This window comes from Pseudophryne corroboree, chromosome 4 (genome assembly GCF_028390025.1).
Source record: "Pseudophryne corroboree isolate aPseCor3 chromosome 4, aPseCor3.hap2, whole genome shotgun sequence".
Classification (NCBI taxonomy): domain Eukaryota; kingdom Metazoa; phylum Chordata; class Amphibia; order Anura; family Myobatrachidae; genus Pseudophryne; species Pseudophryne corroboree.
This window is the reverse complement of record NC_086447.1, coordinates 451,512,997-451,539,410: the sequence shown is the minus strand read 5'-3', so window position 1 is coordinate 451,539,410 and position 26,414 is coordinate 451,512,997. Positions and strand designations below refer to the sequence as shown.

General features: G+C 46.3%; 1 protein-coding gene across 6 annotated transcripts in view; it reads right to left on the bottom strand.

Moving 5' to 3' along the window:
• ANKRD6 (ankyrin repeat domain 6) overlaps positions 1–26,414 on the bottom strand; it is a 334,377-nt gene that overhangs the window by 143,031 nt on the left and 164,932 nt on the right. For all 6 annotated transcript variants that reach the window (XM_063916984.1, XM_063916978.1, XM_063916983.1 and 3 more), the window contains exon 3: positions 6,818–6,916. In XM_063916984.1, the coding sequence (XP_063773054.1) occupies positions 6,818–6,916 (99 nt within the window). The remainder of the gene's footprint in view (positions 1–6,817; positions 6,917–26,414) is intronic.

The window sequence follows — 26,414 nt, the reverse complement described above, 5'->3', positions numbered from 1 at the left end:
GCCTATAGGGGAGTGTATTTTAGCTGTGCAAGTGTGCGAACGCGTGTGCAGCCGCCCTTGCAAAAACAGCTTGTGCAGTTTCTGAGTAGCTCTGACCTTACTCAGCCGCTGCGATCACTTCAGCCTATTCGAGGCCGGAATTGACGTCAGACACCCGCCCTGCAAACGCTTTGACACGCCTGCGTTTTTCCAACCACTCCCAGAAAACAGTCAGTTGCCACCCACAAACGCCATCTTCCTGTCAATCTCCTTGTGAACGGCTGTGTGAATGGTTTCTTCGCTAGAACCAGTGCACAACAACGATCCGCTTTGTAACCGTACGGCGCACCTGCGCATTGCGGTGCATACGCATGCGCAGTAGTTACCTGATCGCTGCGTAGTGAAAAACGCTAGCGAGCGAACAGATCTGAATTAGGCCCATTGTTTTCAGTCAGAAAATATGTGGCCATAAAAAGAAAAGTGTATTCTTATATATATTTCAAATAACAGGCACTGTGTGTTTTGTAAACTGTTAACTTAGTAAGAAACCACTTGGAACAATAAAATGAAACAATATATGTAAACATAGACTTATAGTTCAATATGCTTAAAGATCTAAGTTTAATGGTAGTTTAATGGTATCAATTTAATTAAAATGAAAAAAAAAATAGAAGTCTAAAACAATTAATTCTAAATTTAGTTTTGAGATGATTAATGCTGGGCATACATTATGCAATTATCGGTCCAATTCACTGATTTTCGGTGGATCGGAACGATAATCACACATTGCATGGCCAAGACCACAAATAGGACCTGATTCAGTAAGGATTGCAAATTCTGCTAATTAGTAGAATTTGCAATCCTTTTGTTAGAATGTGGGTGCCGCCCATCGCAAGACAAGTCCGTCCAGCATGCTGACCGCAGCCTCCCCCCACTTCTACAAGCAGAAATTGCGAACGCATCGCGAACGCATTGCAATTTCTGCTTGTTAGCAGAAATGAAGGATGCCTCCTGCTGGCACAGCTTAGCTGCGCCTGCAGAAGGCCCGCCGCCATGTTTCCTATAGTGACGTCACACAGCCGCCACGATTACGCCCTCACCGCGCCCCCATTCACGCCGCACAGCCCCCGCAATGCTCCATCTCCCCCCTGGAAACGGAGTGTTGCCGCCACCCGCCCCGCAACCGCCTGGCTGACAGGCAGAGCCGATCACATTTTCTGCACCCCCCCGCAGGAAATGCAGCAGGACGGGCGCTGCACATGCACCCGCATCTTTTTATCAGCTTTTGCGATTGGATCGCACACTGCGATTCAACCTGAATCAGACCCATAATGTGAAGCTATACATTGTGAAATATCTCACAGTGAATGGCCGTGATATGTGATGGGTGTCAGGCTATCAGATAAAATGTCTCTCGGTCTGACAGTGTGTGCCCAGCAGAAAGAGAGAAAGAAGACTCTTGTGTTGGCGCACTCTTAGTTTGAAATAAGTAAAGAAGATATGTTATAAGATTATAAAACTTAACTTTTATTATTATTGGTTATAACAATGGCTGTACCCTCTTAAAGTGCCAAAAGAAAGATAGAATAGAGGTTGATTCACACGATCAGTTTATATATAGCGTAATGCTGAGTAGACTATATAAAGAAATTGAATGCATAAAATATTTAATGTATTCTGGTTAATCTATATCCACATAGATTTGGCAGGAAGATGTGTACACTGTCAGTACTACATCAATGATCTGCCCCACCAGTACAAGCTTCCTTGTATGTTACGGAGGATCATATATTGATCTTATTTATTATGTACGTCCAGTATTACGTATAAAGGGACTAGAATGATGCTGGCATGGTGTCCGGCTGCTACAAGGATGAAAAAGAATAAGAATAGTAGGTGGTGATCCTGCTGTTAGTGATTGTTCGGAGCTCACAATAGCCGTTCTACTGACACTGGGTATTCCCTGAGGGTCCCCCCTCAGATACTTGCCTAGCCCACCACCGTTTTGCTTCCAAGATCGGACGAGATTGGGCATGCGCGGTGGGGTATGGTTGTAGATGCAGGTGGCAGACTAGTATCTCCGATACACTAATGAGAGTGCACCAGGGAAAAGATGGGGATGGGAGTAATAGAGATGGATCTGCTGTCTGTGTTAGGCTGCGGTTAACCAGGATCACGAATGAGAGTCCGAAAACGTTAGAAAGAATGACAAATTAAGTAGCAGTCAGATAAAATAAATGATTAACAGTAGTATTGTTATACCAACAGTGTCTATATATAAATACAGATGATACAAAAATAATTGAGCTGGTTTAAAGTATCATGAACATAATACTGATTCTGGCATGACTCATTGCTGGCAAATTATAACCAGAAAACCAGACATATAAGTGCAGCTCTGCAGTGTGAAATCACATATAAAAATAAATAAGTTCAAATATCAGCTGACACAAAATTATATTTGCTGTTTTACCCCACTGGACACTAAGGGGTATATGCAATTGCGGTCGAATTCCCGAAATTGTCGAATTTCGGGTCATTTTCGACCAAAAAAAAAATTCGCCTATGCAATTCAGTGCTTTCCGACCAAAAAACGGACTTTCAAAATTCGACTTTTTGAAATTCGAATTTTTGCAAATTCGACTTTTCTGCAATGATACAAGTGCTGCAATTCGACCAAAGCATATTCAATTCAAGTTTGGAAATTCGACAGCAGTGCTTTTAGACAGCAAATTCGTCATTTTCAATCCGCCACACTTTGGAGGGTGAAAACAAATAAAAAAAATTTAAACATGTTTTTTTTTTGTGTTTTTTTTGGGGGGAATAGCAGATCTATTTATATTAGAAGGGATTAGGTACTTTTTTTTTTTTTTTTGGAGGCACAAATATTATTTATATATTTTTTAAAATATTATTTTTTTTATTTTTTATTTTTATTGCTGGAACGGTAAAATCCTAAAAAAAAATGGCGTGGGGTCCCCCCTCCAAAGCATAACCAGCCTCGGGCTCTTCGAGCTGGTCCTGGTTCTAAAAATGCGGGGGGAAAATTGACAGGGGATCCCCCGTATTTTTAAAACCAGCACCGGGCTCTGCGCCTGGTGCTGGTGCCAAAAATACGGGGGACAAAAAGCGTAGGGGTCCCCCGTATTTTTAACACCAGCATCGGGCTCCACTAGCTGGACAGATAATGCCACAGCCGGGGGTCACTTTTATGCCGTGCCCTGCGGCCGTGGCATTAAATATCCAACTAGTCACCCCTGGCCGGGGTACCCTGGGGGAGAGGGGACCCCTTCAATCAAGGGGTCCCCCCCCCCAGCCTCCCAAGGGCCAGGAGTGAAGCCCGAGGCTGTCCCCCCCCATCCAATGGGCTGCGGATGGGGGGGCTGATAGCCTTTTGTGATCATGAAAAGAATATTGGTTTTTTCCAGCAGTACTACAAGTCCCAGCAAGCCTCCCCCGCAAGCTGGTACTTGGAGAACCACAAGTACCAGCATGCGGGAGAAAAGCGGGCCCGCTGGTACCTGTAGTACTACTGGAAAAAAAATACCCAAATAAAAACAGGACACACACACCGTGAAAGTAAAACTTTATTTCATACGTCGACACACACATACTTACCTATGTTCACACGCCGACATCGGTCCTCTTCTCCATGTAGAATCCAGGGGTACCTGAAAATAAAAGATCAATATACTCACCTCAGCCATGGTCCAGAGATAAATCCACGTACTTGGAGAAAAAAACAAAACGCAAATACCCGCTCCATGCCGGACTGAAAGGGGTCCCATGCTGACACATGAGACCCCTATCCCCGAATGCAGAGAGACCTGTCAGTGACAGCTGTCACAGAAAGGTCTCTATAGCCAATCAGGAAGCGCAACTTCGTTGCGCTCACCTGATTGGCTCTGCGCGTCTGAGCAGACAGCGCATCGCACAGCCCAGTCCATTATACTCAATGGTGGGAACTTAGCGGCTAGCGGTGAGGTCACCCGCCGGTTAGCGGCTGACCGCGGGTTAACCCCACCGCTACCCGCAAAGTTCCCACCATTGAAAGTAATGGAGCGGCTTTGCGATGCGCTGTCTGACAGCTCAGACAGCGCACAGCCAATCAGGTGAGCGCCACGGAAGTAGCGCTTCCTGATTGGCTGAAGGGACTTCAGTGACAGGAGTCACGTGATGTCCCGGGATTCGGGAGAAAGGGGTCTGATGTGAAAGCATGGGACCCCTTTCTTAGTCCGGTATGGATCGGTGTTCGTTTTTTTGTTTTGCCAAGTACGTGGATTATCTCTGGACCTGGATGTACCTCTGGACGCTGGAAGGTGAGTATAATTTTTTCACAGGTACCCTCGGATCGTCGGAGACCGTGGCAGTCGGCGTGTCAACATAGGTAAGTATGTGTGTGTCGGTAGTGTGTAATAAAGTTTTACTATCAAGGTGTCTGTGTACTGTTTTTATTTGGGTATTTTTTTTCCAGTAGTACTACAGGTACCAGCGGGCCCGTTTTTCTCCCGCATGCTGGTACTTGTGGTTCTCCAAGTACCAGCTTGCGGGGGAGGCTTGCTGGGACTTGTAGTACTACTGGAAAAAACAATATCTTTTTATTATCACAAAAGGCTATCAGCCCCCCCATCCGCAGCCCATTGGATGGGGGGGGACAGCCTCGGGCTTCACCCCTGGCCCTTGGGTGGCTGGGGGGGGGACCCCTTGATTGTAGGGGTCCCCACTCCCCCAGGGTACCCCGGCCAGGGGTGACTAGTTGGATATTTAATGCCACGGCCGCAGGGCACGGCATAAAAGTGACCCCCGGCTGTGGCATTATCTGTCCAGCTAGTGGAGCCCGATGCTGGTGTTAAAAATACGGGGGACCCCTACTCTTTTTGTCCCCCGTATTTTTGGCACCAGCACCAGGCGCAGAGCCCGGTGCTGGTTTTAAAAATACGGGGGATCCCTGCCCAATTTTTCCCCTGCATTTTTAGAACCAGGACCAGCTTGAAGAGCCCGAGGCTGGTTATGCTTTGGAGGGGGGACCCCACGCCATTTTTTTTTCCGGGTTTTTCCCGTTTTTTCCCGTTTTTTAAAATCGCGGCAAAATCCGCCAAATCGTCCGATTTTCGCCCGCGATTCTGGCGAATCCGTTTTTCATTGAATATGGTGAATTCCGGAAGCCACCTTCCGGAATTCACCTGTCGAATTAAGTCGAATTAAAAAACGGCGAAAAATTGCCGCGATTCGCCGTGAATTGCATATACCCCTAATACTCAAAGGTTATCAATATGCTGGTTAATACATGTTGTGGCTGGGAGGCCAGGACACGGATATAGATACACATGGTTAATGACAACCAACATGCACTTAAAGGTGAATTGATTCAATGTCAGCAAATGTGAAAGGTCCCCCTTGGATGTTAAGTTATGATCATTAGCGTGAAAAGACAGATACAAAGCACCGGTTGCTGCCCAGGTCCCTGGACATGCTGGTGGACGGATAAAGATACTGCTGTGGATAAAGGACAACCAGATGAACAGGAAGACGCGTTTCCTCCGTATGCTACGGGCTTGTTCACTTCCAATTGGAAGTGAATCACATCCCTAAATCTATATTTCTGGTTTCTTTATATTTATATTCATTCTGGATATATTGGATATATATTCATTCTGGATATAACATGACTGGTGCGGTCGCCAACTTTTCCTTTGAAAGTGTGTGCCCAGCATAAGATGCGAGAAACTGATGCCTGCTCTAAAGTATGACGTATATGAGTTATCAGCAGAGACATCTCAACTTCACCAGGTTTCCAAGTTATATTATGGTGGGTCAGGCAAGATTGACAGCCCACAAAAACATTAAAAATGACTATTCAAAGGCAGAGTGAATGGCTAATTATTACTGAGCCTACTGGTAACAGCACCAGAAATGAACTATCTACAGGTAATAATCATCTTCCCTTCTCAAGAGTAATCATGTTACACCACATGGCCAGTACAATAGAATATGCCTGCCTCTCCAGAAGTAGCAATCACGCAGCTGGCGTTAATATGAGGTAAGGAGAAATAAACATTACTTTAATTTTATTTCTCTTTAGCAGGCCAAGTGTGTTAAATGGGAAGTCAGGGCCGTCACTTCCATTGGGCTCAAAGGGCGGATGCCACAGGATTGTAAGGGCCCATTGCTGATACTGTAAATTCCCCCCCCCCCCCCCCCCCCCAAGTCGAGGCTTCCCCGCCCTCACCGCCTTGATAGCTGCTGCCTATAGCACAAAGGCCCCCAAGCCACGTACATTACAGCCTCCTGCCGATTACACAGCAACCCGCCATGTACATCACAGCCTCCTGCCGATAACACAGCACCCCACCATGTACATCACAGCCTCCTGCCGATAACACAGCAACCCGCCATGTACATCACAGCCTCCTGCCGATAACACAGCACCCCACCATGTACATCACAGCCTCCTGCCGATAACACAGCAACTTGCCATGTACATCACAGCCTCCTGCCAATAACACAGCAACCCGCCATGTACATCACAGCCTCCTGCCGATAACACAGGACCCCGCCATGTACATCACAGCATCCTGCCAATAACACAGCAACCCGCCATGTACATCACAGCCGACAGCCGAGTGCTGATAACACAGACACCCCCCTCCTCCGTATATCACAGCGGCACCAAGCCCAAAACAGGTGATCGGACTCCTCTCCTCCCTGGAAAACAGGCCTGTGAACAGTCTGGCACTCATTGTTGTTACTGCTACTACTTACTACTACTATTACTACTAATAATAATAATAATAATATGTACAATGAACACAAGTTAAACTCATATTATTTTACTTACATCGTCCTGAATATTAAGCTCACACCCAGCTTTTAACAAGATTTGGACCACATTAAGATGTCCTTTATTGGCTGCAAGATGTAGTGGGGTTCGTCCATGCTGCAGAGAGGGAAAAGAAAATACTGTTTTTAGACAGAAAAGTCACTACTGTATGTAATAGACACATGGCATGTAGGGCCAGATTTAGATGTGGTTGGAGTTGCTATCCTTGGAAGCAGCAGTGATAGCGCTGTATGGTAATGCAGCAGGAGATGCCTATTACAAGCAGATGCCTCCTGCTGTAGTGATCTGACCTACGTCCTAGGGCACAGCATCGGATCTCTCAGCCCCCATCTGGCGGCTTGCGGCACCCTCCCATGTTGCTGCACAATCCGGCCATCACAGATGCCAGTAAATCTCCATTCTACAAAGGAGGTCCTTGGCCTCTTCCCTCACCCTAAACAGCAGTGACACGCCTCCATTTTCACCAACGGAGGCCGTCACCGCCCCCTCCCCACCCCTAAGACAGCAACAGACTGTCCATCACTGACAGTCAGATGACGCTTTGCTACCTTTATCACAGGACCCGTTCGCGCATGCAGAGAACAGGTCCTGCGCATACGCAAAGTACAGATAATCAGTAATCAGTGATCTGACCTGCGTCCTAGGGCACAGCATCGGATCTCTCAGCCCCCATCTGGCAAAGTACAGTACAGATAATCAGTACTTTGCGCATGATGATGCACCTCCAAACACTTCTGAATAACCCCCATAGTCATACAGGCAGACTACCACTACAATACATAGAGCAAAAGCTGCCTCTCAGCAGGTGCAGGTAAATACTCCATCCTTGTACCATCATCCAACATTATATAGTTTGTGCCCATCTCATTTTCGGGGACACCTTATCCTAACACCCACATCCTATGACAATACACAGTACTGACAGCTGCTTAGGGCAAAGAAGAGCAGCCAACCTCCAGGACTAAGAATTAACCCCAATGATACTCTCCAGATTCTGTTTCTGTTGTACTTAATGTACTTGCATTTCGCAGTAAGGAGAATCAGTGATGGTAACCCGTCCCTACCCACAGATAACCCTACTTTCAGAATTACCACTTAGTTTATGTGTACATTATGGATCACAGTAATGTTTATATTCTTAAGTCCCATTAGATGCATCATAACCAGCTTTGCATATAGGATGCAAAATATAAAACATACAGGACAGAAAGTAATAGCTGATTTATGAAAAGTGGCAGCCTTCTGGGGAGCTGTAAGAAAGAAAGCCTTTAATGACCGGAGTAGCGGCAATCAAACACAGCCACTCAATGGCTAAAGCACACACTGGGAGATAGAGGAGTCCACAGCCAGCTGCTATACAAATCTAACTTTCTCTGCACATGTTACTTCTGCCCCACCTGCACTGCACATGGTTTTGCCCATTAGAGAAAGATTTTGCTTTTGCAATCAACCCTGAATTAGGCCCAATTTTGCTTTTGCGATCAACCCTGATTGGGCCTAATTCAGGGTTGATCGCAAAAGCAAAATCTTTCTCTAATGGGCAAAACCATGTGCAGGGCAGGTGGGGCAGATGTAACGTGCAGAGAAAGTTAGATTTGGGTGGGGAGTGTTCAAACTGAAATCTAAATTGCAGTGTAAAAATAAAGCAGCCAGTATTTACCCTGCACAGAAACAATATAATCCACCCAAATCTAACTCTCTCTGCACGTTATATTTGCCCTACCTGCAATGCACATGGTTTTGCTCATTAGAGAAAGATTTTGCTTTTGCGATCAACCCTAAATTAGGCCCATTGCCCGCTGCACAGTGCACGACACAGCACGAAAGCCTGGGCACTGTGGGAGGTCTCGGCCCCTACACGGACCCTTTCCAAGTAACAACAGCTGGCCAGCATAGAAAAGATAGAGTGAGTTTTAGGGTAAGTTTTCAACACATCCCTGTGGACAATTAACAGGTAATTTACCTACACCCCTTCTTAAAAGAGCTGTAAACATTAAAAAATTTTATTTTTATACACATCTCTTATGTACTATTTACAACTTTTTATAAATTTTAAAGGTATACATATTAGCGCTCCCACTTGATATTCACATCTTTGTCTAGAGTGAGAACAGTCCCAGCAATATCTGTCGTTAAATATGCAGGGGTGAGCCCTATCTGGTTCCAAATGCTAAATGCTAATCATAGCTTGTGGAAAGTATGCAATGAGATGCAAATTTCCAGGAACTTCTTAAGAGGTAAGACATCATACCATCACTTTAAAGTAGAAGACAGCTGTTCTTAAACACGGTTGATGTTTGACAATGTACTAAATACTGCTGAATGATGTTGCTTCTAATTGCTTGTTTCTCAAATTGTGAATAAATTTATGAACACAAGTTGCTTATTAGACTTGTATGTTTTATCTATTATTAATTACAGATCTTATTAGTGCATACAGTACAACTAAATCTGAGCTTTCACCAGTTTCAGCAACAATAATGCTGCTTTCACATCGCAAAACCTGCTTTTGAAATGGTATTTGAAACGGTTCTTAAAACGGGTCTGAGCAGTTAAACCCCTTTCACATCTCATGTTGTAACCAGTAAATTACCATTTCATTACCGTTTTGGTACCTTTCACACTGAACCCGTTTCACCCATAGAAAACAGTGGTTGTCATTATAAATGGACTTTTCTGGCCCACACATTATTATTAATCACTAATTAATTCATTATTAATAATTTGGATAGTCGTACGATGGAACCCAGCAGCTTGAAGCATATCTATTTTTATTAGATGGGATTAGGTACTTGGTTTGTCTTTTTTGGAGGCACAAGTATTATTTATATATTTTTTAAAATTATTATTTTTTTTTAAAGATGGAATGGTTAAAAACACGGAAAAAAATGGCGTGGGGTCCCCCCTCCAAAGCATAACCAGCCTCGGGCTCTTCGAGCTGGTCCTGGTTCTAAAAATGCGGGGGAAAAATTGACAGGGGATCCCCCGTATTTTTAAAACCAGCACCGGGCTCTGCGCCTGGTGCTGGTGCAAAAAATACGGGGGACAAAACGAGTAGGGGTCCCCCGTATTTTTCACACCAGCATCGGGCTCCACTAGCTGGACAGATAATGCCACAGCCGGGGGTCACTTTTATGCCGTGCCCTGCGGCCGTGGCATTAAATATCCAACTAGTCACCCCTGGCCGGGGTACCCTGGGGGAGTGGGGACCCCTTCAATCAAGGGGTCCCCCCCCCAGCCACCCAAGGGCCAGGGGTGAAGCCCGAGGCTGTCCCCCCCCATCCAATGGGCTGCGGATGGGGGGGCTGATAGCCTTTGTTGTAAATGAAAAGATATTGTTTTTTCCAGTAGTACTACAAGTCCCAGCAAGCCTCCCCCGCAAGCTGGTACTTGGAGAACCACAAGTACCAGCATGCGGGAGAAAAACTGGCCCGCTGGTACCTGTAGTTCTAATGAAAAAAAAATACCCAAATAAAAACAGGACACGGACACCGTCGACGGTAAAACTTTATTACACACTGCCGACACACACATACTTACCTATGTTCACACGCCGACATCGGTCCTCTTCTCCATGTAGAATCCAGGGGTACCTGAAAATAAAAGTTCAATATACTCACCTCAGCCATGGTCCAGAGATAAATCCACGGACTTGGCAAAAAAAGAAAACGAACACCCGGACCTGCGGACCGAAAGGGGTCCCATGCTAACATATGAGACCCCTCTCCCCGAATGCCGGGACATCACGTGACTCCTGTCACTGAAGTCCCTTCAGCCAATCAGGAAGCGCTACTTCCGTGGCGCTCACCTGATTGGCTGTGCACTGTCTGAGCTGTCAGACAGCGCATCGCAAAGCCGCTCCATTACTTTCAATGGTGGGAAGTTTGCGGCTAGCGGTGGGGTCACCCGCCGGTCAGCCGCTGACCGGCGGGTGACCCCACCGCTAGCCGCAAACTTCCCACCATTGAAAGTAATGGAGCGGCTTTGCGATGCGCTGTCTGACAGCTCAGACAGTGCACAGCCAATCAGGTGAGCGCCACGGAAGTAGCGCTTCCTGATTGGCTGAAGGGACTTCAGTGACAGGAGTCACGTGATGTCCCGGCATTCGGGGAGAGGGGTCTCATATGTTAGCATGGGACCCCTTTCGGTCCGCAGGTCCGGGTGTTCGTTTTCTTTTTTTGCCAAGTCCGTGGATTTATCTCTGGACCATGGCTGAGGTGAGTATATTGAACTTTTATTTTCAGGTACCCCTGGATTCTACATGGAGAAGAGGACCGATGTCGGCGTGTGAACATAGGTAAGTATGTGTGTGTCGGCAGTGTGTAATAAAGTTTTACTGTCGACGGTGTCTGTGTCCTGTTTTTATTTGGGTATTTTTTTTCCATTAGAACTACAGGTACCAGCGGGCCAGTTTTTCTCCCGCATGCTGGTACTTGTGGTTCTCCAAGTACCAGCTTGCGGGGGAGGCTTGCTGGGACTTGTAGTACTACTGGAAAAAACAATATCTTTTCATTTACAACAAAGGCTATCAGCCCCCCCATCCGCAGCCCATTGGATGGGGGGGGACAGCCTCGGGCTTCACCCCTGGCCCTTGGGTGGCTGGGGGGGGGGACCCCTTGATTGAAGGGGTCCCCACTCCCCCAGGGTACCCCGGCCAGGGATGACTAGTTGGATATTTAATGCCACGGCCGCAGGGCACGGCATAAAAGTGACCCCCGGCTGTGGCATTATCTGTCCAGCTAGTGGAGCCCGATGCTGGTGTGAAAAATACGGGGGACCCCTACTCGTTTTGTCCCCCGTATTTTTTGCACCAGCACCAGGCGCAGAGCCCGGTGCTGGTTTTAAAAATACGGGGGATCCCCTGTCAATTTTTTCCCCGCATTTTTAGAACCAGGACCAGCTCGAAGAGCCCGAGGCTGGTTATGCTTTGGAGGGGGGACCCCACGCCATTTTTTTCCGTGTTTTTCACATTTAAACGTTTATAAAGCCACTCTCTCATGTGTCTCCTGTGTTTTCCAAGCTGTTTCCTGGTTGTGGCTGGTGACATCACACATGGAGAGAGCCTATCATCTTCTGGGGCTTGCAAATACCGTTTCAGACCCTTTCACACTGCACAGTGAAATGGGACTGAAACGGGTAGGACCCTGCTTTTTTACCGTTTCAAAATACCGGTATTTTGAAAACGGTAAATTGAAGGGGACCCTTTCACATCGCAGCTTGACCCGTTTAGGAAGCCAGTTAAAACGGCAAAATACCGGGTATAAGCTGCGGTGTGAAAGGGGTACTAGATTCTAGCAGGTTTCTGCTGTGAATACGCTTTTTTGTTAATTTTCTTTTTCCTAATTTAACATACTATCTACTATAACTGAATTTGTTACTCAAATTGCCTCAAAAATCTTTTCCACCACTTCATCTGTACAGACGTCAGGAAAGAGAAACTAAACACGGAATGTAATAGATTTGGCCTCATATAGGCATGTCAACCATACAATCTTACATTCCTATAGATTTTAAATTTAGATTTCGCATCTCTTACCTCTTTGTATAATTGTAAACACTAGTCTAATTTTATGGGGGGGGGGGGTTGTTTGTTGTTGGTTTATCTTTTCTTTTCTTTTTTTAATGTGTGTTTTACCAGTTATAAAGTTTCAGGTTTGTTTCCCAATTGGAAAACACTACGGAAGATGCTGGCACTATATAAAAGGAGGGAGGGGAGGAGAAGAAGAAATAACGAGGAAAAAGAAGGAAGAACTACCTCAGACAGATGCTCATGACTTCTTCCTGACAAGAAATGTTAGTGGCAGCCCAGACCAGCACTGTTCAGCAACAAGAAATACACATTCAAAGAATTTGACAGCAAGGAAACAACGTATTTTTTTTAAAGATTACTATCACTCTAATCTAAGAATGAGCTTCTACTGAGCGTCACATAACCGAAATAACCACAGCAAGGTGCATTTCCTGTTCACAGCCCCTGGAAATGATCCAGGCGCAGGTTTCAGGTAACCTGATTACAATAAGGATCATATTGTCTCTAGGCAACAGAGGAAAGGTAGACTGTCAAATTACTCTAGGCCATGAGTAGTTTATCATGTAGTTATGTGCTCTGACAAGTTTCTCAGCTCCCATAAGTATGCAAGGAGCACAGTTTAAGATGAACTTCAGTTATACTCCAGGTCATAAAAATGACAGACACATAAACAACACGAACACATCCTGTACAACTTTCAGGGTTGTACTGATAACATGGCATGTGAAAATTTAGTCAAATATATAAAAGTGAGCACAGCTCACCACCACAATTTACATCACCTGAATCATCTTAACACTGCTTTTTCGACTTTCTGATTCTACATTTGAGGATAGCCCCTAGAACAGCGGTGGCCAACCTGTGGCTCTTGAGCCGCATGTGGCTCTTTCTTTATTCAAATGTGGCTCCCAAAACTCTTAAATCATGTGACCACAACAGATACAGAAACCGCTGCACTCCAGCCAGACACACAGCAGCACTACAGGGACTGAAAACTGAAGGAGCCAGATACTAGAGGTGAGACACCCACCAGCAAACAGAGGACACATTAGGGGCTGCTGCAATGGCACGAGTTGATGGGGGGGCTGCAGTGATACATAAGGGTGTGCTAGAGTGACACATGGCAGAGCTGGCTGGAGAGACACAGGAGGGTCCTGGCAGGAGTGACGTGGGAGGGTGCTGGAAGTAGTGACACATGGGAGATATGGCTGGAGTGACATAGAGGGTGGTAGCAGGAGTGACACATGGGGGAGCTGGCTGGAGTGATATAGGAGGGTGGTAGCAGTAGTGACACATGGGAGACCTGGCTGGAGTGACACAGCAGTGTCATGGCAGTAGTGACACATGGGAGATCTGGCTGGAGTGACACAGGAGAGGGTCCTGGCAGGAGTGACGCGGGAGGGTGCTGGAAGTAGTGACACATAGGAGAGCTGGCTGGAGTGACATAGGAGGGTGGTAGCAGTAGTGACACATGGGGGAGCTGGCTGGAGTGACACAGCAGGGACTTGGCAGTAGTGACACATGGGAGACCTGGCTGGAGTGACACAGGAGAGGGTCCTGGCAGGAGTGACGCGGGAGGGTGCTGGAAGTAGTGACACATAGGAGAGCTGGCTGGAGTGACATAGGAGGGTGGTAGCAGTAGTGACACATGGGGGAGCTGGCTGGAGTGACACAGCAGGGACTTGGCAGTAGTGACACATGGGAGATCTGGCTGGAGTGACACAGGAGAGGGTCCTGGCAGGAGTGACGCGGGAGGGTGCTGGAAGTAGTGACACATGGGAGAGCTGGCTGGAATGACATAGGAGGGTGGTAGCAGTAGTGACACATGGGGGAGCTGGCTGGAGTGACACAGCAGGGACTTGGCAGTAGTGACACATGGGAGACCTGGCTGGAGTGACACAGGAGAGGGTCCTGGCAGGAGTGACGCGGGAGGGTGCTGGAAGTAGTGACACATGGGAGAGCTGGCTGGAGTGACATAGGAGGGTGGTAGCAGGAGTGACACATGGGGGAGCTGGCTGGAGTGACATAGGAGGGTGGTAGCAGTAGTGACACATGGGAGACCTGGCTGGAGTGACACAGCAGTGTCATGGCAGTAGTGACACATGGGAGAGCTGGCTGGGGTGACACAGGAGAGGGTCCTGGCAGGAGTGACGCGGGAGGGTGCTGGAAGTAGTGACACATAGGAGAGCTGGCTGGAGTGACATAGGAGGGTGGTAGCAGTAGTGACACATGGGGGAGCTGGCTGGAGTGACACAGCAGGGACTTGGCAGTAGTGACACATGGGAGATCTGGCTGGAGTGACACAGGAGAGGGTCCTGGCAGGAGTGACGCGGGAGGGTGCTGGAAGTAGTGACACATGGGAGAGCTGGCTGGAATGACATAGGAGGGTGGTAGCAGTAGTGACACATGGGGGAGCTGGCTGGAGTGACACAGCAGGGACTTGGCAGTAGTGACACATGGGAGACCTGGCTGGAGTGACACAGGAGAGGGTCCTGGCAGGAGTGACGCGGGAGGGTGCTGGAAGTAGTGACACATGGGAGAGCTGGCTGGAGTGACATAGGAGGTTGGTAGCAGGAGTGACACATGGGGGAGCTGGCTGGAGTGACATAGGAGGGTGGTAGCAGTAGTGACACATGGGAGACCTGGCTGGAGTGACACAGCAGTGTCATGGCAGTAGTGACAAATGGGAGAGCTGGCTGGGGTGACACAGGAGAGGGTCCTGGCAGGAGTGACGTGGGAGGGTGCTGGAAGTAGTGACACATAGGAGAGCTGGCTGGAGTGACATAGGAGGGTGGTAGCAGTAGTGACACATGGGGGAGCTGGCTGGAGTGACACAGCAGGGACTTGGCAGTAGTGACACATGGGAGATCTGGCTGGAGTGACACAGGAGAGGGTCCTGGCAGGAGTGACGCGGGAGGGTGCTGGAAGTAGTGACACATGGGAGAGCTGGCTGGAATGACATAGGAGGGTGGTAGCAGTAGTGACACATGGGGGAGCTGGCTGGAGTGACACAGCAGGGACTTGGCAGTAGTGACACATGGGAGACCTGGCTGGAGTGACACAGGAGAGGGTCCTGGCAGGAGTGACGCGGGAGGGTGCTGGAAGTAGTGACACATGGGAGAGCTGGCTGGAGTGACATAGGAGGGTGGTAGCACTAGTGACACATGGGAGACCTGGCTGGAGTGACACAGCAGTGTCTTGGCAGTAGTGACACATGGGAGAGCTGTCTGGACTGACAAGGGGGAGCTGGCTTGAGTGACATAGGAGGGTGGTCTAGCAGGCACAAGGTCACATTCCATTTTTGCATGCGCGCCATCAGCTCAATGTCGGCTCTTTGACGTACCTAACAAGGTTTTTTGGCTCTTTGTCACTGACTGGTTGGCCACCCCTGCCATAGAATCACAGTAAAACTGGTCAAGTAGCACAGAGTGGGATTCCTTCTGGAAGCTCTTAGTCCAACCACATTGTGGACTCATAGGCAAATGCAGGGGGGCTTCTCTTGGCAAGTGACTCAAATTATGACAATAACAATGGTATATACGATTACTAGAGCTCTGTGATGTGCGGTGAGGTGAGGCAGGGCCTTTCTTGTTATGCTAACGTTTGCGCCATTTTTTGACTGTATAAATTATTTGAAAAATACAAAGAATATATTAGAAATATTTTATTATTCTATTCAGTTTTATAGTAAAAACTCTGGAGTAAACCTGGCTCTGTTACTAGCCAGTGCCTACTCAGCCATTTACCTCACCGCACATCCCTGCTAGAGCTGCCACCAATCAGTGCTACCAGGAAGAAGAGATAGGAGCCTGACCAGAGACTAGCTACCAGGAAGAAGAGACAGGAGCCTTACCATGAGGTGGGTGAATGTGTGTTTAGAGAGTGCAGTACTCGTTCTGTTTGTGTATTTATTTATTTATTATGGTATGTTTAACCTTTTCCTGACCACTTATTCATATGATTTAAATGTTTGATACAGCATATACTAGAGACCATCTATGTTGTTAAATATTAATACTGTATTCCATACAGTATCCAGTGTATACAAAGACCAATGTTTACATTGTTGTCCATGATCGTTACTAGCTTCTTCTACTGCTCCGCCAGATTGTGGACTTAAGTTGGAAACCCCCCTCTAGAAATCCTGTATTTGCCACTGTGTGGACTGGTGGTAGATGCTACATCCAAGTAGGCTAAAGGGCCAACAGTCCCAAGGGGAGGCATTTCATCCCACCTCGGACTGCTAGCCTGGCATGAGATTAGCAGTAAGAGCTTCCAATGACAAGCTTTAAGCCAGTACACGTCCACTCCTCCTCATTATGGATGGGATGTCTCTGCAGCAGCTGCAGAGTCCTGGACTGTCTCCTGCTACGCCCTGCACTACTACTACTAGTGAGCAGAGATAATGGAGGTAATTCGGAGTTGATCGCAGCAGGAACTTTTTTAGCAGTTGGGCAAAACCATGGCCCTCATTCCGAGTTGATCGCTCGCAAGGCGATTTTAGCAGAGTTACACACGCTAAGCCGCCGCCTACTGGGAGTGAATCTTAGCTTCTTAAAATTGCGAACGATGTATTCGCAATATTGCGATTACAAACTACTTAGCAGTTTCAGAGTAGCTTCAGACTTACTCGGCATCTGCGATCAGTTTGTCGTTCCTGGTTTGACGTCACAAACACACCCAGCGTTCGCCCAGACACTCCCCCGTTTCTCCAGCCACTCCTGCGTTTTTTCCGGAAACGGTAGCGTTTTCATCCACACGCCCATAAAACGCCGTGTTTCCGCCCAGTAACACCCATTTCCTGTCAATCACATTACGTTCGCCGGAGCGAAGAAAAAGCCGTGAGTAAAAATACTATCTTCATAGCAAATTTACTTGGCGCAGTCGCAGTGCGAACATTGCGCATGCGTACTAAGCAGAAAAACGCTGCGATGCGATGAAATTTACCGAGCGAACAACTCGGAATGAGGGCCCATGTGCACTGCAGGAAGAAGCAAAAACAAAAAATTGCCAAAAAGCGCCTTAGATAACGGTGCCGAGAAATATTGTTAATATAATTAAAATTGCTCTGCCACGTGCGCTGCCACAGAACACTGTGTGCGTGTTCAATATGAAATGAATAAGGTAAGGGAAGAGAATGGCTGCGCAATGTGCTAGAGCAAATTAATACTAATTAGGAGCTGACGTGTAAAAATTCAAAAGGTTTTATTGTTTAGATAACATCAAGTTTAACACATAGAAACAATAAAAGTAATATAATAAACCCAAAGTTAGAAGCAAGACACATTGAACTTGTAAATATATATACTGGAGATAATACCCACCGATTTTGGTGAGGAAACAGATCCAATTAAATAGCCATATGGAGATCCACAATCAGGTAACCAGCTGATCCACAAGTGTCTATTAATAATAAATAGACACTTGTGGATCAGCTGCTTACCTGATTGTGGATCTCCATATGGCTATGTAATTGGATCTGTTTCCTCACCAAATCGGAGGGTATTATCTCCAGTATATATATTTACAAGTTCAAGGTGTCTTGCTTCTAACTTTGGTTTTATTATATTACTTTTATTGTTTCTATGTGTTAAACTTGATGTTATCTAAACAATAAAACCTTTTGAATTTTTACACGTCAGCTCCTAATTAGTATTAATTTGCTCTAACACATTGCGCAGCCATTCTCTTCCCTTACCATGTACACTGAAGGGGAGGCAGATATAACATGTGCAGAGATAGTTAGATTTGGGTGGGTTATTTTCTTTCTGTGCAGGGTAAATACTGGCTGCTTTATTTTTACACTGCAAATTAGATTGCAGATTGAACATACCACACCCAAATCTAACTCTCTCTGCACATGTTATATTTGCCCTCCCTGCAGTGCATATGGTTTTGCCAAACTGCTAACAAAGGAGCAGATGTATTAACCTGGAGAAGGCATAAGGAAGTGATAAACCAGTGATATGTGCAAGGTGATAAAGGTACCAGCCAATCAGATCTGAACTGTTAATTTACATATTAGAAATGATTGGCTGGTGCCTAGAGATGAGCGCCTGAAATTTTTCGGGTTTTGTGTTTTGGTTTTGGGTTCGGTTCCGCGGCCGTGTTTTGGGTTCGAACGCGTTTTGGCAAAACCTCACCGAATTTTTTTTGTCGGATTCGGGTGTGTTTTGGATTCGGGTGTTTTTTTCAAAAAACACTAAAAAACAGCTTAAATCATAGAATTTGGGGGTCATTTTGATCCCAAAGTATTATTAACCTCAAAAACCATAATTTACACTCATTTTCAGTCTATTCTGAATACCTCACACCTCACAATATTATTTTTAGTCCTAAAATTTGCACCGAGGTCGCTGTGTGAGTAAGATAAGCGACCCTAGTGGCCGACACAAACACCGGGCCCATCTAGGAGTGGCACTGCAGTGTCACGCAGGATGTCCCTTCCAAAAAACCCTCCCCAAACAGCACATGACGCAAAGAAAAAAAGAGGCGCAATGAGGTAGCTGTGTGAGTAAGATTAGCGACCCTAGTGGCCGACACAAACACCGGGCCCATCTAGGAGTGGCACTGCAGTGTCACGCAGGATGGCCCTTCCAAAAAACCCTCCCCAAACAGCACATGACGCAAAGAAAAAAAGAGGCGCAATGAGGTAGCTGTGTGAGTAAGATTAGCGACCCTAGTGGCCGACACAAACACCGGGCCCATCTAGGAGTGGCACTGCAGTGTCACGCAGGATGTCCCTTCCAAAAAACCCTCCCCAAACAGCACATGACGCAAAGAAAAAAAGAGGCGCAATGAGGTAGCTGTGTGAGTAAGATTAGCGACCCTAGTGGCCGACACAAACACCGGGCCCATCTAGGAGTGGCACTGCAGTGTCACGCAGGATGTCCCTTCCAAAAAACCCTCCCCAAACAGCACATGACGCAAAGAAAAAAAGAGGCGCAATGAGGTAGCTGACTGTGTGAGTAAGATTAGCGTCCCTAGTGGCCGACACAAACACCGGGCCCATTTAGGAGTGGCACTGCAGTGTCACGCAGGATGTCCCTTCCAAAAAACCCTCCCCAATCAGCACATGATGCAAAGAAAAAGAAAAGAAAAAAGAGGTGCAAGATGGAATTGTCCTTGGGCCCTCCCACCCACCCTTATGTTGTATAAACAAAACAGGACATGCACACTTTAACCAACCCATCATTTCAGTGACAGGGTCTGCCACACGACTGTGACTGATATGACGGGTTGGTTTGGACCCCCCCCAAAAAAGAAGCAATTAATCTCTCCTTGCACAAACTGGCTCTACAGAGGCAAGATGTCCACCTCATCATCACCCTCCGATATATCACCGTGTACATCCCCCTACTCACAGATTATCAATTCGTCCCCACTGGAATCCACCATCTCAGCTCCCTGTGTACTTTGTGGAGGCAATTGCTGCTGGTCAATGTCTCCGCGGAGGAATTGATTATAATTCATTTTAATGAACATCATCTTCTCCACATTTTCTGGATGTAACCTCGTACGCCGATTGCTGACAAGGTGAGCGGCGGCACTAAACACTCTTTCGGAGTACACACTTGTGGGAGGGCAACTTAGGTAGAATAAAGCCAGTTTGTGCAAGGGCCTCCAAATTGCCTCTTTTTCCTGCCAGTATAAGTACGGACTGTGTGACGTGCCTACTTGGATGCGGTCACTCATATAATCCTCCACCATTCTATCAATGTTGAGAGAATCATATGCAGTGACAGTAGACGACATGTCCGTAATCGTTGTCAGGTCCTTCAGTCCGGACCAGATGTCAGCATCAGCAGTCGCTCCAGACTGCCCTGCATCACCGCCAGCGGGTGGGCTCGGAATTCTGAGCCTTTTCCTCGCACCCCCAGTTGCGGGAGAATGTGAAGGAGGAGATGTTGACAGGTCGCGTTCCGCTTGACTTGACAATTTTGTCACCAGCAGGTCTTTCAACCCCAGCAGACTTGTGTCTGCCGGAAAGAGAGATCCAAGGTAGGCTTTAAATCTAGGATCGAGCACGGTGGCCAAAATGTAGTGCTCTGATTTCAACAGATTGACCACCCGTGAATCCTTGTTAAGCGAATTAAGGGCTCCATCCACAAGTCCCACATGCCTAGCGGAATCGCTCCGTGTTAGCTCCTCCTTCAATGTCTCCAGCTTCTTCTGCAAAAGCCTGATGAGGGGAATGACCTGACTCAGGCTGGCAGTGTCTGAACTGACTTCACGTGTGGCAAGTTCAAAGGGCATCAGAACCTTGCACAACGTTGAAATCATTCTCCACTGCGCTTGAGACAGGTGCATTCCACCTACTATATCGTGCTCAATTGTATAGGCTTGAATGGCCTTTTGCTGCTCCTCCAACCTCTGAAGCATATAGAGGGTTGAATTCCACCTCGTTACCACTTCTTGCTTCAGATGATGGCAGGGCAGGTTCAGTAGTTTTTGGTGGTGCTCCAGTCTTCTGTACGTGGTGCCTGTACGCCGAAAGTGTCCCGCAATTCTTCTGGCCACCGACAGCATCTCTTGCACGCCCCTGTCGTTTTTTTTAAAATTCTGCACCACCAAATTCAAGGTATGTGCAAAACATGGGACGTGCTGGAATTTGCCCATATTTAATGCACACACAATATTGCTGGCGTTGTCCGATGCCACAAATCCACAGGAGAGTCCAATTGGGGTAAGCCATTCCGCGATGATCTTCCTCAGTTGCCGTAAGAGGTTTTCAGCTGTGTGCGTATTCTGGAAAGCGGTGATACAAAGCGTAGCCTGCCTAGGAAAGAGTTGGCGTTTGCGAGATGCTGCTACTGGTGCCGCCGCTGCTGTTCTTGCGGCGGGAGTCCATACATCTACCCAGTGGGCTGTCACAGTCATATAGTCCTGACCCTGCCCTGCTCCACTTGTCCACATGTCCGTGGTTAAGTGGACATTGGGTACAACTGCATTTTTTAGGACACTGGTGAGTCTTTTTCTGACGTCCGTGTACATTCTCGGTATCGCCTGCCTAGAGAAGTGGAACCTAGATGGTATTTGGTAACGGGGGCACACTGCCTCAATAAATTGTCTAGTTCCCTGTGAACTAACGGCGGATACCGGACGCACGTCTAACACCAACATAGTTGTCAAGGCCTCAGTTATCCGCTTTGCAGCAGGATGACTGCTGTGATATTTCATCTTCCTCGCAAAGGACTGTTGAACAGTCAATTGCTTACTGGAAGTAGTACAAGTGGGCTTACGACTTCCCCTCTGGGATGACCATCGACTCCCAGCAGCAACAACAGCAGCGCCAGCAGCAGTAGGCGTTACACGCAAGGATGCATCGGAGGAATCCCAGGCAGGAGAGGAATCGTCAGAATTGCCAGTGACATGGCCTGCAGGACTATTGGCATTCCTGGGGAAGGAGGAAATTGACACTGAGGGAGTTGGTGGGGTGGTTTGCGTGAGCTTGGTTACAAGAGGAAGGGATTTACTGGTCAGTGGACTGCTTCCGCTGTCACCCAAAGTTTTTGAACTTGTCACTGACTTATTATGAATGCGCTGCAGGTGACGTATAAGGGAGGATGTTCCGAGGTGGTTAACGTCCTTACCCCTACTTATTACAGCTTGACAAAGGGAACACACGGCTTGACACCTGTTGTCCGCATTTCTGGTGAAATACCTCCACACCGAAGAGCTGATTTTTTTGGTATTTTCACCTGGCATGTCAACGGCCATATTCCTCCCACGGACAACAGGTGTCTCCCCGGGTGCCTGACTTAAACAAACCACCTCACCATCAGAATCCTCCTGGTCAATTTCCTCCCCAGCGCCAGCAACACCCATATCCTCCTCATCCTGGTGTACTTCAACACTGACATCTTCAATCTGACTATCAGGAACTGGACTGCGGGTGCTCCTTCCAGCACTTGCAGGGGGCGTGCAAATGGTGGAAGGCGCATGCTCTTCACGTCCAGTGTTGGGAAGGTCAGGCATCGCAACCGACACAATTGGACTCTCCTTGTGGATTTGGGATTTCGAAGAATGCACAGTTCTTTGCTGTGCTGCTTTTGCCAGCTTGAGTCTTTTCATTTTTCTAGCGAGAGGCTGAGTGCTTCCATCCTCATGTGAAGCTGAACCACTAGCCATGAACATAGGCCAGGGCCTCAGCCGTTCCTTGCCACTCCGTGTCGTAAATGGCATATTGGCAAGTTTACGCTTCTCCTCCGACAATTTTATTTTAGGTTTTGGAGTCCTTTTTTTTTCTGATATTTGGTGTTTTGGATTTGACATGCTCTGTACTATGACATTGGGCATCGGCCTTGGCAGACGACGTTGCTGGCATTTCATCGTCTCGGCCATGACTAGTGGCAGCAGCTTCAGCACGAGGTGGAAGTGGATCTTGATCTTTCCCTAATTTTGGAACCTCAACATTTTTGTTCTCCATATTTTAATAGGCACAACTAAAAGGCACCTCAGGTAAACAATGGAGATGGATACTAGTATACAATTATGGACTGCCTGCCGAGTGCAGACACAGAGGTAGCCACAGCCGTGAACTACCGTACTGTACTGTGTCTGCTGCTAATATAGACTGGTTGATAAAGAGATGTCTATGTAACTATGTATGTATAAAGAAGAAAGAAAAAAAAACCACGGTTAGGTGGTATACAATTATGGACGGACTGCCTGCCGAGTGCAGACACAGAGGTAGCCACAGCCGTGAACTACCGTACTGTACTGGGTCTGCTGCTAATAATATAGACTGGTTGATAAAGAGATGTCGTAGTAGTATGTATGTATAAAGAAGAAAGAAAAAAAAACCACGGTTAGGTGGTATACAATTATGGACGGACTGCCTGCCGAGTGCAGACACAGAGGTAGCCACAGCCGTGAACTACCGTACTGTACTGTGTCTGCTGCTAATATAGACTGGTTGATAAAGAGATGTCTATGTAACTATGTATGTATAAAGAAGAAAGAAAAAAAAACCACGGTTAGGTGGTATACAATTATGGACGGACTGCCTGCCAAGTGCAGACACAGAGGTAGCCACAGCCGTGAACCACCGTACTGTACTGTGTCTGCTGCTAATATAGACTGGTTGATAAAGAGATGTCTATGTAACTATGTATGTATAAAGAAGAAAGAAAAAAAAACCACGGTTAGGTGGTATACAATTATGGACGGACTGCCTGCCGAGTGCAGACACAGAGGTAGCCACAGCCGTGAACTACCGTACTGTACTGTGTCTGCTGCTAATATAGACTGGTTGATAAAGAGATGTCTATGTAACTATGTATGTATAAAGAAGAAAGAAAAAAAAACCACGGTTAGGTGGTATACAATTATGGACGGACTGCCTGCCGAGTGCAGACACAGAGGTAGCCACAGCAGTGAACTACCGTACTGTACTGTGTCTGCTGCTAATATAGACTGGTTGATAAAGAGATGTCGTAGTAGTATGTATGTATAAAGAAGAAAAAAAAACCACGGTTAGGTGGTATACAATTATGGACGGACTGCCTGCCGAGTGCAGACACAGAGGTAGCCACAGCCGTGAACTACCGTACTGTGTCTGCTGCGACTGGATGATAAATGATATAAAAAATATATATATATCACTACTGCAGCCGGACAGGTATAAACTATATATTATATATTATATAATGACGGACCTGCTGGACACTGTCTGTCAGCAGAATGAGTTTTATTTTTATAGAATAAAAAAAACAACAACACACAAGTGAAGTCACACGACGAGTGTTTAACTTTTTCAGGCAATCACAATATAAGTATACTACTAACTATACTGGTGGTCAGTGTGGTCAGGTCACTGGTCAGTCACACTGGCAGTGGCACTCCTGCAGCAAAAGTGTGCACTGTTTAATTTTAATATAATATTATGTACTCCTGGCTCCTGCTATAACCTATAACTGGCACTGCAGTGCTCCCCAGTCTCCCCCACAATTATAAGCTGTGTGAGCTGAGCAGTCAGACAGATATATAATATATATAGATGATGCAGCACACTGGGCTGAGCCTGAGCAGTGCACACAGATATGGTATGTGTATGTGACTGAGTCACTGTGTGTATCGCTTTTTTCAGGCAGAGAACGGATATATTAAATAAACTGCACTGTCTGGTGGTCACTCACTATATAATATTATGTACTCCTGGCTCCTGCTATAACCTATAACTGGCACTGCAGTGCTCCCCAGTCTCCCCCACAATTATAAGCTGTGTGAGCTGAGCAGTCAGACAGATATATAATATATATAGATGATGCAGCACACTGGGCTGAGCCTGAGCAGTGCACACAGATATGGTATGTGACTGAGTCACTGTGTGTATCGCTTTTTTCAGGCAGAGAACGGATATATTAAATAAACTGCACTGTCTGGTGGTCACTCACTAGTAAACTCTCTGCACTCTCTACACTTCTACAGTACTCCTCCTAGTCCTAAGCTCCAGTAAATCTCTCTCTCTTATAATCTAAATGGAGAGGACGCCAGCCACGTCCTCTCACTATCAATCTCAATGCACGTGTGAAAATGGCGGCGACGCGCGGCTCCTTATATAGAATCCGAGTCTCGCGAGAATCCGACAGCGTCATGATGACGTTCGGGCGCGCTCGGGTTAACCGAGCAAGGCAGGAGGATCCGAGTCTGCTCGGACCCGTGAAAAAAACCATGAAGTTCGGGCGGGTTCGGATTCAGAGAAACCGAACCCGCTCATCTCTAGTGCCTGTATCACCTTGCACATATCACTGGTTTATCACTTCCTTATGCCTTCTCCAGGTTAATACATCTGCCCCAATGTTCCTGCTGCTATCAACTCAGAATTACCCCCAATGATGCTTACTGGGGTCCAGGGCTGGATTTTTCTGCAGCTGGATTTTACTGTCATACTTGTTTGTGCTTTTATTACATGAATGTATTATTGGGAAAACAATGTTAAAATATAAAAAAAAACAATTATGAAGACTAACATAATTGGTGCTTCTATCATTAATATGGACCCAATTAATCTAAAAATATTATTGTCTGCATAATTTTAAATGCTATTATTTTTAAACAATATTGCCAAGATAATAAAACCTTTAAATAATTGGGGCTAATTTTGTAAAGGTCCTTAACTGAGTAGTAACTAGTCACAGGGAGTTTCCTGTGTATTTGTCCTTTCTTACCGACCCCAAATCACTGAAACATGTCATCGATTTTCAAGCTACACCTCAAAATCGACTTATGGCGACTTCGAGTGGAATGTCGCCGGAATCTCACTGCATTTTCCAGCAAATGTAAACTCACGTCAAATTCATAACCTATCATAATCCCTTTATGGTGGGCATCAGTAGTGACTTCCCTGCACACTTGTCTGCAAAACTGTAACGCTGTTTGATAAGTGTGAGCTTTTTGTTGCTTTTATTTCGAGATCAATCATTAAACTATGCATCTAAAACAATTCTAATTTGCTTTATACATGTATTATTATTATAGATCCCTGCAACTTTTATTTATACTAAATGTGCGATTATTCCAAGGTTTATATTTGATTTATGCCAATAAGGACAGATTTAAGCTTTTCCGCAATCTTAATGTATTTGTTGTAGGATAATGGGAATAAAGCATAAAGCACAAAATGGTATGTAATGTTTTGTTTTGGGGGGGTTTTGGGGTCAAATGTGTTGAACACTACTACTGAATACTACTGAATAAGAGGTTTTGAGCAGACGTCAGAAATGTACGTATACCTTGATTGATCTCTTGGAATATATAACAAATGTTTGCTTCGATGCCAGTTTTGTAGTATGAATAACGTGTTAAGGTAAGCTTGCAATAGGTTAATGGTCAGGACTTTCACTAGAGCCAACGTTTGGTCTAAGACTGGGTTTGTTTAATTTATAATCAACTAAGTAAAAGCAAGTCACATGAAAACTGCCTCTGAAACAAGCAATCTTTTAACTTCCAAAGGTAGCAGGGGCCTGACATAAGAACTCTTTTACTGTGTCCATACATGCTGCAAACCTATGCATGTGTATTTTTAGATATATATTTTGGATACAGTCCTACCTGGGCAAC